This window comes from Gymnogyps californianus, chromosome 3, assembly GCF_018139145.2.
Source record: "Gymnogyps californianus isolate 813 chromosome 3, ASM1813914v2, whole genome shotgun sequence".
In the NCBI taxonomy this organism is placed as follows: Eukaryota; Metazoa; Chordata; class Aves; order Accipitriformes; family Cathartidae; genus Gymnogyps; species Gymnogyps californianus.
The window spans coordinates 44,788,906-44,803,452 of NC_059473.1; the positions used below are offsets into that span (position 1 = coordinate 44,788,906).

Genomic DNA, 14,547 nt, shown 5'->3' on the forward strand with positions numbered 1-14,547 from the left:
AGCATCACAAGGGTCATTTCTGCCTTTAAAAGACAGAAATGCATCTTTTCTCTCAACACCTCCTCATTTTTACAGATTCACTAGTTCCTACTTCTCCGTGTTTCTTTGCAGTACACTTCAAAGCCCCCCACAACTCAGTGTGGAAGATTAAAAGTTAAGTAACTTCAAAAAGCAACACCCCCCCCCCCCCCCCCCTTTGACAATCCCGATACCAAATTATTTCACTCCTTCCTTCACACTGCAGCAGGCGCGGGTCCTTCCCCAGGGGCTGGAGCAGGCTGTCTGCCCCTGCCCCCTCCAAGGCCCACTGTGTCCCCTCCTTTACTGGCCGTCTTTGCCGTTTATCTTCGGCCTCAGAGCAGCTGTGGTCTCTCCTCCTGCATCCCAGGGAGGCTGCTCTCCCCACGCCGCTCCCCGGGGCAGCCCCGTCTTCTCGAGGCCGGGGATGTTGCTCGCAAGCCTTCCTGGGGCAAAGACTGCCCGCCTCCACGCTCTGCGTGGGCCTGGACAGCCAGGGGATTTTCTCAGCTCTGAGCGTGGGTCAGCAGTACCAGGTCAAGCTCCCTGGGAGGTGGGGTACGAAACAAGGTCATCTTCTGCTTTTGTATTGATTTTTTCTTTTCTCTGAACGTGCAGTAGGAATTTGAGTTAAATGGAGTGTGGATTTTGATTTTTGCATACTAAAGTTCAAACAAGGCCTTATTACCCCATGCAAATAGGATTAATCCGCAAAAGCAGCTAATTAAACATTTGGGGGACTTAATCCCAAAGGTGATATTGTACTTTATTAGTGGACATCAATATTTTTTGCATCTGTTCAGAAAGCGTGCCTCCAATCACAGCTGCCAATCGCTAAACAAATTTAACAGATCTTTGCCCACAATCAGGAAACCAGCCCAGGAATGCAGAATTAGGATTTGCTAATTCCCATTTAAACTGATACTAGTTTGCTGTCTTCTGTTTATGCAAGCATGCTAATTAAATTTTGCCCATGCGTGGCAGAGACAGAAGCTTTACAGTTGTAGGATAATGTGGCATTGCAGGCCAGAATAAAATCAGTCTAAATAATGCCCAGAAGCACAGCAAAGATGCACTTAAAAAGAAAAATAAAATAATTTAATTCTTCTAGATGAGCTATTAGTTTTTGTAGTCATTACGTTACCAGCAGCATGAACTTTGGCTGACGTACAGAGCACAGCCGGGTGAATCGTACAGTCCTTTTATGCCTGACGTTGGAACTAGTTTTAGAAATAAACTGGTACACTTAATGGTGGCTGCAGCTAAAGTTAACGTATGGGCAGGGATGAAGCTTTCCCAGTGACTACCTGTCCCCTCACCTATTCCCATCACTGCTCCTCCTTAGGGCAGACGGCATACGCGTCCTTTCTGTTCTCTTAATTTCCCCTCGCCGCCTGCCGAAGTGGCCCAGCTAGGTACTGGTGAGCACTTAGGGACAGTCAGTGAATATTGAGAGTCACATTCTTAAATGGGGAAGATAAATTCAGAAGGTTGAATGGGCTGACCAGTCTCAAAAAATTAGGCATAGAGAAACTGAGTCGCAGTTCTATGTGCTGCTCTGGATACTTGCACATATATACTATATGCTCAAGACTACAAGACCTCTGGGATTAGCACAGAACGGGTTTGGGGAGCCTGGAGCCTCCCAGGAGAGTGGGTTTCTCACTTTTTAAGGTAAAGGGCTCACTTTTCTCTTTCCAGACAGCCTGGACTCTAAAAAGGGAGGCAGCCCCAGTGCCAGGCAGTGCCCTGAGCCACATTTGCCCCTGGAAAGTTTCAGCAGTGACACTGACTTACGCTCCTGCTCATGGGTCTGAACACTCAGTGAATTTAATACAGGAAAACTTGTTATGATGACGAACATAACTTGCTTCAGGGAGCACAGGGACCATCTACACTGGGGAAATGCCAAACCATTTTCCTGATTCGTAGTATATATGGTGCAACTGAAGTAACAGAAAGCTGCAGACTATAGACAGATTGTGAAAAAGTTAATTCCATTGAACTTTGTTTCAGATTACTTTTGGCAATGTCCTTCCTCTGGAAGCATCTTCCTCTTACTCCTAGTGACAGGCAACGAAGCCTGGTGAAAACTATGTGGTCACTTAGCGGTCTGCCAGGATGATTTTGTCCTGACGCTGGCTGTCAGCCCATGCACCTGCTCCCAGCCACACTGTCCCTCCTCATTACCTAAATCTATCATTTGGCCCCAACTGCCACACGTGAGGTAGTCTTCTTGTCAGCTAAGGCAACGGCTCTGACAAACCCACATCATCACCCGCAAAATATCTGCATCACAGCAGTCATAATCACTGGCAACGTGATGACCTTTGAAGATAATTGGCACAAGAAATCCATGATAAAAAGCAAGTAGAATGGTAACTTACGAAGTGATGAGACTGACACTGTAGGCATTAAAAATGACACACATCAAGTACGTAATATGCATTAGCGAGCATGTGAATTTGCAGAGCTAGTCGCTGTGATTTCAAAAATTACTGTTTCTGTTTGAAACAAGCAACATGAAGATATACACTTTTTTTGGCTATCTAGGAGCTTCTTGATACACACTACAATAATGACAGTTACTTGTGCAGAGAAGAGAAACCCCATTCTTCTGTACTGGTGCACATCTGGAATAACACTGCTTCCAGTTATAGTAACTTTACTTTGCTTCAGTAGAAAGCAGAATCTAGAAGAATGAATAATAATGGAATAACATTAGGGCAGTAATGTTTATAGCAACTTATGGTTCATCTCAGTACATTTCTGAATACTATTTACAATGCAAATGGTAATGTGGAGTTGCAAGATCTAGCATCAGCAAACAGGTTCTGTGTACGTTCCTATCTACCCAGAGGACAGCAATGTCCAAATAACAGCGTGTAGAAGGCCTTCCCCTGCCTTTCTTCCCTTTTTCAAGAGACCATCCCACGCAGTCACAGTGTTAGTGCTGCCCCACCTGGTTACTGCAAAGCACTTAACTTGAAACTGCTTTGTGGGAAAGTAATAGCTAATCTTCATTTGATCCTGTGTGGGACAGTCTCTTACTGACCAAAACGGAGAGCACACGCATCAGTGTAGCACATCTACACATCATACCTACACTGACTTTCCATACCTCTTAGATACTACCATAGATCCAGAACTGCACATTGCTGGGACCTAGGAGAATATTCTGGGGAACTGTTGCTACATGCTTGCCCTCTCCTTACACAAGTTCACACATGTCTGCTCTTGGCCATTGCCAGAGACAAAATACTGGGCTAGACAAGCATTTAATGTAATCCAGAACTGCTGCTCTTATGCAATTACTCTGCCATAAACACCCAACTAGATAACTTTGTAGTAGCTGCAAACCACTCTCTAAAGTTACCTACTTAGAAAACTACTCATTTCAACCTTCAGCAAGTCTTGTGTTCACCCGCACTGGGCACCATTGCTGAACCTTGGGAAGAAACTTTTAGGGAAGAGGACATGTTCTCAAAGGGACAAACGTGGCTGTCACTCAGCTCCAAGATCAAAACTCAAGTGAGTTCTTCCATTTTATTTCCCCCAACACAACTGAATGGCCTGCCAGTTCTTTCCCTTGAAATAATAATAAAACACATTTATTTATATTTATATTTAATGACTGAAAGACAAAGAGAAGATGGCAAATCTCAGCTGTAGCATGGGCATAAAGCTATTAATTGGATATATGCCTGGATCAATTGAAGACAGGAGAGTGCGGATAGGACCCGGGCAATTCTCTTCTCTGTACAAGTAATTTGTTCCCATTTCTAACTCCCTCTTGCAACTTTTGTTTCAGCACCGTTGTTTTATGACCCATGCTCTCCATTTGGGTTTACATGCACCCGCTTCGCAGTTTGCCTCCAGGAAAGATATGCGCTTTATACTAAGGTTCTTGCACACTAATCTTTCTCCTTCTAATCTGGATTCCAGTTTTAACTATTCTGATCTTGTGTGTTGGCTTCACATGAAGATGTAAAAGCTGCAGGAAATGAAGGCTGTTATTTTCATCAGTGGTACTGATAACCTGCAATGACAGTTCTTCAGATTTCCTCCAATATTGGAGTAGTTAGGTTATGAAGACAAGATAAATGTTATGCCACTATTTTTTATTTGCTATAATCAGTCAGCATCTGAAACAAAAACAAACACACTTTGGAATACTCTTTTTCTATAGGAATAATCAACACAATACTAAGCTACAATTAATAACAAGGTTAGGTAACACACTCTGCCATTAATGGTCCCTCCTTGAGTTGAGGAAGGCTAACTAAAGGATGCACAATCTTGACAACTGCAGACAGGATTTTTGCACAGTATGTGCACGCACACACACCACTAAAGAAAATAATCCCCACTTCACAGTGCAGGCAGGCATAAGCCAGACTTTTTATTTAAGTTTAAAATAACAAATACTCACCTACCTCACAGTATACTGCTTAGTTTATCACTTCTGCTTTGAATTCTGTGCTTTCATTTCACGTGTCTACATTTTGCAATTGTGTACACGCTGCAAAATTACTTTTGTATATCATTTAGCATCTGTGCATATCCTTTAGAGCTTAATGTTACACCGAAATTAAAAGAAAACTTGAATTTTAAGGTACTGAAAACAGTCAATAAAATTCCACCGAAAAAACCAGTATAAATGTTTCTTGTAGTACAGTACTCTTAATTTTATGTCAGTGTCATTTTAATGCCATAGTTTTCAATTATTGACTGTATAAAGAGAAGCCTAGGGAAAAAAAATTATCTAAAATGCCATTCCTAAGTCTGTTAAACTCTGGTGATTTATGATATATGTACAGTATATAAATATATTTATGTATATATGTACATATATATTGGTTAACATTCATTATAAATAGAACTGTGTTAACTTAAGCAGTATAAAAATAGCCACTTTCCTGGGAACATGCAAACACAGTATGCTCTCACCTAATCTATAAAACCCAAAACAATCAAAACCTTTAGCTCTGGTTTTCTATAAATATAAATTTTAATTGAAGACTTGCAGCTGATTTAACCATAAAGTAAGTTTTTCCAGTAAAGATATAAAATCTGTTTGATGCTAGCTATAATTAAGCTCAAACACAGTATATTTTGGGTTATTTACTTTCAAGTATTTTTCCCATGTGCGCTAAATCTAGACACACTGCATTTTTTTCTTTTACAGTAAAATATTATTCAGCTCTAAACACTAAAAGCCAAATTACAGGCAATCTGGCATGCTCGCACTGCAGGGAAAAGGCTCTCCTCTACACTATTCCTATGTGGGAGGCTGTCCTAATATGGCTATTTGTGCTCCAGATCTTTTGTTCATTGCAAAGCATTATCAAGGTTCCCGTATCGTAGATTCTTAAGGCCAGAAGAGAGAGTACTACAACCACTTAGGTCTCATCTCCTGATCACCGAAATTCACTCCGAGGTCCCTGCATTCAGCACAGTGACTGGTAGCTGGACTAAAATGCCTCTCCTGTTATAGCCAAAGAGGTTCCAGCTTCAGAAGTTGAGCGAGATCTTGACTTTTTAGTGACTTTTCCCAAGGGGAAAAAATTTCGGTTCCATCCGAACCAAATGTGACATTTTTCCTTTTTTCTTGCCATATGAAAAACTGAAAAATTATTTTGCCCTGAAACATTCCCTTCTCCTCCAAAGTGCTCTGAGTACTAGTTAGAAAAGCAAAAGAAGAAAAAGGGGCTATGTTCAAAGGTGACACTATTTCTGCTCCTCCACTTACCTATCAGCTCAGCAGAGAGCACGCACTGGGTTGGACTGTGGAAGAAACAGCGCTGAGTCCTCCTTCTGCTGCAGATTCCAACCATCTACTAGGAGAATGCCATAAGCACACGACTATGCCAACCGTGGCATATGCTGACTCTTTTTTAGATATGTGGAATGGAAAGAAAACCCACTCCTGCCCATTTCAGAGGACAGAGGACTGAAATGCAGCTGTCTCCCTTCCCTACAACCCCATTTTACCCAGCACTTCGAACTGGTCTTGCTATCTCTCAGAGTTTACAAAAAAGTATTTCATACAAAGACAAACAGCATGGAAGACTCAAGGCACACTCTCTTCAGGACAACATTTTTCTTGTGATTAGGGGACCTTTTAAGGAAGTAGGAAATTTGAATGTAAATGGCATGGGCAACGGAGGGACCAGAGACTTGTTTTTTCATTCCTAGAATTATTATTTGCACCTGCAAGTTACTGGGTAATAGAGGGATCATCTAGATACTCCCCCACTCCAGCAGATCTATGGAGAATGCTCTGGAAATGTTTTCCAGATTAAGATATTTGGTGTGTTTAGATTAAATCTGGGACTACACTTCTGACAATCAAAAGTGCACATCCCAAAATTTGCTATGTCACCCAGTTGCAAGATGGGCGTGCAACTAAATGAACTGGATGTCAGTGAAGGCCTACTCTCCTAAAGATGTTGGATGAAGTTGCTTGTGCAAGCCTTTCTCTCTGGCACCTCTGAAAGTGGTACACCTAACTCCTTATCCCTCAAGCAAAATGGCCTAATGTTCCCAGCCACATCCTACATTTTTTCCCTATTCCTAGGGTGGCTCCCACATTTTTCCCAGAAGTCTTTTCTACATCAGAAGTGATGAACCCTTATTAAAGTAGCACAGTCTTCCAGCTTTTATATTTTCAGGAAAAAAAAATCTGAGGCATTCTATTTCTTACGGTAAGTAGCATAAATGCACCAAAACAACGGTATGGCTACCCCTGTATTAATTGTTTAGAGAGCTGTCATTGGAAGTTGGAGACTGGGAAGTCACAAAAGGCTCGTTTGCCTTCTGATCGTCTTTCATGGAGGCTGCTTGGTCTGAGATGGAAGAGAAGGAGAGCTGGTCATGTTCCATTATATGCACTTGGTCCTCTTCCTTGTCCTTCTTCACATAAAACAACTTCCTAAACTTTTTGAGCTCATGGAGTTCACAGAAAGTCTCGAGAACCACCAACATTGCGATAAGGCCCAGCAATAGATAACCTGGGTTAAAAAAAAAAAAAAAAAAAAAAAAGGTGTTTTAATTATTAGCAAATTAAGTGGGGCTGGAACAGTTTTAACCCTGTAACTTGTCCCACCCCTGTCATCTCTGAATAGTATGTTAATTTTCTTTATGACCCAGTTTCAGAGCTCTGTAACCCACTTTGGACTGTCAAATCCTTTTTTTCCTTTTTCATTCTACAGTCGTCAAGGTCCCAGATAATCAAAAAAAAGTAACGCTAGTGGCTTTCATTCTGTTACAACTGCACAAGAGAAAAATATGTAAAGGCATTAAATGAAACAGAATACTAAAATCTGCCACATGCACACTCCCCCACTTACTTATGACCTTCATGATTAAGTGCTCTTCAAAAGATTTTTTTCCCTTAATATTCCTACATGTTACAAACAGAAGTAAAAATATGGCAGCTAATTATGGTTATTTGTTGTTTGTACCAGTTTAGCAGGACAAATCACTTATATTTCATGAAAACTTTTGAATTATTTTCCTTTAAAATTATAAGAAGATATCCAACACCCTGAAATGAGTGGAAAAACAAAGCAACTAGAAATGTGTACAAAACCAATAAAATCAAAATGAAAAATTACTGTAAAATTACTGCTGATATTTTAAAAACTTGACAAATCTGCTGTATCTGATGACAACTTGAAGATTATTTGCAATGTTTTACTAACATACATAAACAATCCAAACTTGGAAGTGTTACTTAAATGACATTACTGATGAGTTTGGTGGTGTACTGACTCTGATTTTTAAGGGTAATAGTCAGCTCTCATAGACTGAGACTTTTAGACATGGAGCTTTGTATGGTTAACAGCCCACTGTGCTCTTTGTTTTTTTTTCCCCTCTCCAAACAAATGCATCTAGAATTTGAGAGAAGGTGTTAAAATGAGCATTTCTTAATCTCAATGTTTCATTAGATCCCTGCTACTAATCATTACCATTTATTGAGGAGCATGACTACTTGAATATTTTATCATTTCAATGAGTAAATCAAGCAGAAGCTAAGTGTATAATTATTAGTACAACATGCTTATCCAAAGGCTGAACATTAAATGTGTGGAAAGATCAACACAGATGAATTATTATAATCTACATATGGTCACTGTTCTGTTACCTAAAGGCATAAATATTTCACCTGTAGTTACAGATTATTCACTGGCAATAACACTCTCCTCTTCCTTCCAGGAGCACCATTAAATCAATATTGCAATACCAGGTATGGATCCAAATCAGCACTACAGCTAAAATGTATGAATTGTTTTTAAGCTTTATCTCATGAGATCAAATGGGAGCTATGCATTAACACAAGGAAGAAGTGACAAAGCTATGCCAATTAAAAGACATATATAAATCTGCAGTGAGAATTTGGTAATTATCTCTGAAACTCAGTCCAGCTGATTACTACTTGATTTACAACAGCACTTGTGTTCTCCTAAAAATTCTTGAAAAGCCTGTAGCTCTCATTAAGCATTTTCTGATGGAGAACTCCAAAACTTTTGTTGAAGAAAATTTAGGTTCAGCAAAAGAAAACATTTTACACATCCTGTTTAGTTCCTTGAAGTGTTCACAGGAAAGGCAAAAGAATAATTTTAAAGTTATGACCTTAAAAACTGTTGAGATTAAATATTCTAAGGTCATAACTTGGCCTAAAAGCTACTTTTTCCTTTTAGTATTGCCTGACATTTATTTCCTAAGTGTTCTAAAGTTTGAAAAAGGATAATCTGAGCCATAATGTTTTCTTCTGATTTTGAGTTTTCAGAACGGCTAGAATTTTTACAAGGCCTTTACTATGCGTGACTTTCTCCATTCACTTCATCATTTAGCATCCCCAAATCAACTCTGCAGATCAGCAGGGTAATAATTAAAAGCTACTGCTGGTAAGATAAACATGATGGGTAGAGGAGGAAATCTCCTGCAATGACAACAGGCCTGGCAGGAGAATAAAATAAAGTGTTCCGTTGGCTAGTTCAAGGCCCTGCTTCAAGGAATGAAAATTCAGGGCGCAATCCTTCGCTAGGTAAAACACAAAACCAAGTTAACGGATGCTTTGCCTACATTAAGATTGCTGGATCATGCACAGGAGCACAGACAAATGCATACCAGCCTAAGAAATGGACCTGACTGGAAAGGTTTGTTTTGGCCGTTCACATCTTTTAACTGGTGCGTCTGATGACCCAGGACTGCGCAGGCTGAAGCTGTATCAGAAACTGGGATGCTTCAAAACACTATCACTGGAGAATATTGCCCTCAGCACACATTCAATCAGAATGCCAACATAAAGATAATTTTCTTAGCTCTACTTTGATCAAATCACTGATCACTGTGCCTCTCTTCTGTGTCAAACATAATTAAACAATTTAACATTCGTGGTCTTGCTTTGCTATCATCTCAGTCTACTTGCCTCTCCTTGACAGCTGGTATGTACCAGTGCCAGCTTCAGCTACCTTCTGTTACAACTGGGGTCAGAAACTTTGCTATTCTGCCTCATTTCCTGTTGCTCCTCGATTCGTCTCTGTCCACCTGTCATCTCACCTTGTGAGATGACCTTAGGTTACAAGGATCATCTTCCTGGCTCTGTGATGCACTGAAATCTTAGCCCAAGATGCTCATAACCATTTTCGTAACAGTAATGTGAGCATTTTTTTCTACTATTAATAAGAGAGTAGTAGCTATGGTTTAGCACAATGGAATTCTGGTTTTAGCTTTTTCTTTCTTAACTAAGAAAACTGACCTTATTTAAAGGTTTCCTCTTTGCACAGCTACCTACAATGCCCAGTCTGCTAGCTGACAGCTCACAAAACAACCACCGTCCACAGAACGGAGAGGGAAAGTCTGATTTTATTTTTTTTTTTTATAAAATGCCATTTATTTAGCTGGTTAGTTTGACACTTACATGTAATTCCGATTTTATACAGCTCTCGGAATTTTTGATTGTAGCCTTCTCCTGGCACATAGTCTCCAAGGCCAATGGTGCTCAGGGAAATGAAACAAAAGTAAAAAGATTCCAAAAAATTCCAGTCATCTTCCAGAACAGAAAATATTGCTGCTGGGATTAAGAAGAAGCACGAGACAGTGATGAACCCAAGGACTATAGCATGGATGATTGCAACAATCTGCTTGGAGAAGCCCCAGCGAATGTGGAAATAAAGTACAGGCCGCCTGGTGACATATACAATGATGCGCTGTACCACTGCTGTCAGGAAAAGCAGTGTAAATGGGATCCCAATGACTGAATAGATGATGCAGAAGGCCTTTCCTCCATCAGATAAAGGCACTGTGTGTCCATAACCTGGAACAAAGCAGAGGAGGCATAGGTTGAGCTAAAGCTGGGAGTTCATGTACCAATTTGATATTGGCTATATTGTGTGAGAAAAAAAAAAAAACCAACTGCTTCACTATTGCTAATTCTGAATTCTGCTATTCTTGACAAATACTGTTCAAAGGTCTGTTTTAAGCAGGCAAACAAAGCCTAAGTACTAGCAATAAGCAAGTAAAAATAAAAAAATATTTTTATATTTCAGAATTGTGAACATAATTGTATAAATGCTTATTTTGGAGAAGGAAGTAATGCCTAGTCAGGAGTGGGAACCTATGCCAGGAAATCTGTGGTTTATTCTGCATTTTCCTGCTGACCTTTTTGTTTAGTTTTACAAAGTGATGTAACTTCTTTTACCCACCTTGTCAAGTGGAATAATCCATACTTCAGAAAAATGTTCCTACATCTACTTTACAGTAAAACACTCTAAGACCTTTTGTGAAAATCATTTAAATTACATAGAATTATTATAATCAGCATTTCACGCTATATACTTCCATGCTTCCTCAAGGTGTTTAGATGATAATCCACCAAAGATATCTAAAAGCAGAACAAACATTTTCACAGCAAAACTCCTGGGATCTAACCACTGTGGCTCGATTTTTGCCTGGTCATTTACACACTAGAAGTATCAATAGTTATCTGTTCAGAGCGCAGGAATGTATCCACTGGTGTACAGGCTGATCATGGCCAGCAATCTCAATTCCACAAATGTGTGCAATTACACTTGTACCCAGCGCAAGCAGCTACGCTGCCAAAGCACACTCTGTCAGACAGCCTGGTTCTAAATGTAAATCATAGGCACAGAAAAGAACAGTAAATCCAGCATAAATCAGGAATGCTTTCTTCTGTTTGCCAACCAAAAAAATTAGTATTTTCTTTTCATTGCAGCAAGGAAGAGGAAATCTCTTGAAATCTAGTTTGGGCAGTCTTTACACTGATATCAAACCAAGCAAGTGCAGGCAGGCCCTCATAATTCTGCAGCCCCAAATCTGCCAGCTCATTCGGGTTATGTTAGTGCCGTACAATGAGGCATTTTCCAGAGCTACTGCAACTAGCTATCTTGAGAAGCCCAGGCAGACCGCAGTGCATACAGGGTTATGCTGCTTCTGATCTCTGAATTGGGCTCACTCTGCACTCACCCAGTCTGCCCAGTGCAGCACTGGACGGGGCAGACATTCCTCAAGGGCTCCTGGGAAACCCCTGCCTGCTCTCCTGTGAAACCAGCTGCTCTGCAAGCCCCTTCAGGTTTTATACGAACACGAGAGATTTCCCCTCTATATTAATGAATTTAATAGTAGAAGCATTGCTCTTTTAAGTTTTCCAGTGGAGTAAGAAAAGAAAATGTTCTTCTTATTTAAGATGCACAGACATTTCCAGACAATGCAAGACGGGCAAAACATCTTATCATTACAATGTACAAAGTCTTAGAGAAGAAACGCAGAAGGTATAGTTTCTCTGTGTTAGCTAACCTGACAGGAAACTTCAGTTGTATTTGAATTTTAACAACATTATGAATAATTTACCCAAGCTCAGTCTTTTGAACCCCAGAAAATCGTATTAATTAATGGCTTTTTTTCTTGATCACCTTCTGTTTGCTTTATCCACTTTGAGATATGAGAACCGGAACTACACAGAGTACACCAGACACAGCTGAATCAGATTTATGAAGTTGCAGAGAAGGTTTCTCACCTTGTGCTCTACTCCATCCCTAATAATGCTGGACATTTGACTGGCATTTCTGACTACTGCTGAGCTGACACTTTCTTGGCCCTGTCTATCAGAACCCCAGGATCTTGCCCCTCAGAGGTATCTGGGGATCCACCAGTGCAGATCCCATCACTTCATATGTGAAACTATGACTGGTTTTGCTGTGTGCATGACTTAACATTTTATCTGCACTCATTTTCAAGTGCCATTTTATTGCCCAGTTGCCCTGTGGCTCTTCCATCATCCTTCCTGCCTTAAATAATTCTGTGTCTTTAGTAAACTTTGTTACCTCCCTCTTCCAGGTCATTTATGAATATGTTGAACAGCACAGGCCCCAACGGAGGCCTCCAAGGAACAGCCCTTGTGACATTCCCCTACTTCCAAGAACCAACCATTTTCTCCTGCTCTGTTTTCTATCTCTCCCTGTCTCACATCCATATGAGGACCAGCCCCAGTTGCTTAGTTTTCCTGAAAGCATTTTGTGACAGACAATCAACTCCAAGTTTGGAAGAGAAGAAAGATGTGTGTTTTGAGTAGATCATAGGGTATCTAAAACTGACCCATTTGACACAAACACAAAAAAAGGCAACTGCAATGCTGCATCACATCAAGGCGTCTTCAGTAAAGCAGAACTAGAGGTGTGTTAGTTGAGTAAGACGCAGATCAGACCTCATCTGGACTAATCTACCTCATTCTGTATATCCACGCTTAAAGAATGAATTCACACTGGAAGAAGAGCAGAGAAAGGTTACTGAACTCATCAGGGGAATAGAGACTATTTTATGAGAGGAAGATAAAAGTGGTTGGCTTCCTCAGCACAGCTGAATGGAGGCTAAAAAGTGATATAGCATCTCCCTGTTAATGCACCAGCATACAACTACTACCAAGGGAAAAGAAATGCTTTAGACGAAGAATAATATTGCCACACACAAACAAATAGCTTTGATGTAGCATGAATAAATTTAGTCTAGAAATTAGAAAAAGGTTTTTAAGCTTCAGAGAAGAGTTTTGGAGCAGCCAGCCAACTTTCAGTACTGGGGAAAGAGCCCAGCTATATTTAAAATGGAGCCTGATGAAGCTTGGTAATTTTATGGATGGTGCAATATCATGAGGCTATACATGACAAGCAGAAACTGAGCTTGCAGACCTAGAAAGTCCCTTGCAAGTTCCAGGTTCCTAAATTTAACATGTTTGCACTGTACAATTAATCCAAGCTTTCATTAATTTGAACCCAAACATCTGTATCATGCATATAACAAAAAAAAAAAAAAACCTGACGCTGTCCTGGTTTTGGCTGGGATAGGGTTAATTTTCTTCCTGGTAGCTGGTATAGTGCTGTGTTTTGGATTTAGGATGAGAATAGTGTTGATAACACACTGATGTTTTTAGCTGTTGCTAAGTAGTGTTCATACTAAGCCAAGGATTTTTCAGCTTCTCATGCCCAGCCAGCAAGAAGGCTGGAGGGGCACAAGAAGTTGGGAGGGGACACAGCCAGGACAGCTGACCCAAACTGGCCAAAGAGCTATTCCATACCATATGACATCGTGCCCAGTATATAAACTGGGGGGAGTTGGCTGGGAGGGGTGGATTGCTGCTCGGGAACTAACTGGGCATCAGTTGGCAAGTGGTGAGCAATTGCATTGTGCATCACTTGTTTTGTATATTCTAATTCTTTTATTATTATTATTGTAATTTTAAAATTATTATCATCATTATTTTCTTCTTTTCTGTCCTATTAAACTGTCTTTATCTCAACCCATGAGTTTTACTTTTTTTCAATTCTCTCCCCCATGCCACTGGGAGGGGGGGAGTGAGTGAGCAGCTATGTGGTGCTTAGTTGCCAGCTGGGGTTAAACCACAACAGACACATTTGTCAGTTCATTATGCACAGAGCAGGTTGATAGTGATTTAATTCCAGCCTCTGCGCTGACCCAGGCCGCAGTCAGCTCATTTCTTGGTGAGGAGGGGTTCTGTTACCTCTCCAATACTTCTCTCACAATTCTTTCTGAAGGACAGACATTATCCTTCCAGGTGCTACACCGTATGCACCAGACCCAGAGGGAAGTGTAGAATGAGAAACACTTTGCTACAGGAAAGTTTGCAACAAGGTTATATTAAACTGGGTGCTCAGACTAGCATGCCTGGTTAACCCTTACAGAAATTTTCCCAATTCACAGAATCAGCTGAGGTGCCTGAAGCAGATGCTACCTTCTAAGGTCCGCTCTGCCGTTCTGGGAGGTTGTCACATCACTTAAGGGATAGATGAGGGGATTGTGTATGTGCTCCTCAGCTGCTAACAATTACAGGAACTATAATACTGAAGAGCATTGACAGTTTCAGACTGAGGAGAGAATATATGCTCCACTCAACCAGCAGCAGTAAGAGGATGACATCTTCCAAAAGCAACGGATGAGTTATCAATGTTTGCTTGCTACTCAGGATACAGAGTCACTGCTTGGGAATGACTA

General features: G+C 40.6%; 1 protein-coding gene across 1 annotated transcript in view; it reads right to left on the reverse strand.

Moving 5' to 3' along the window:
- Window positions 1-4,128: 4,128 nt before the first annotated feature.
- KCNK1 (potassium two pore domain channel subfamily K member 1) overlaps window positions 4,129-14,547 on the reverse strand; it is a 36,123-nt gene continuing 25,704 nt past the window's right edge. Inside the window, exons 2-3 of the mRNA XM_050893891.1 lie at window positions 9,947-10,342; window positions 4,129-7,031 (exon numbers count right to left, since the gene is read on the reverse strand). Coding sequence (XP_050749848.1) covers window positions 6,772-7,031; window positions 9,947-10,342 — 656 coding nt within the window. The 3' untranslated portion in view covers window positions 4,129-6,771. The remainder of the gene's footprint in view (window positions 7,032-9,946; window positions 10,343-14,547) is intronic.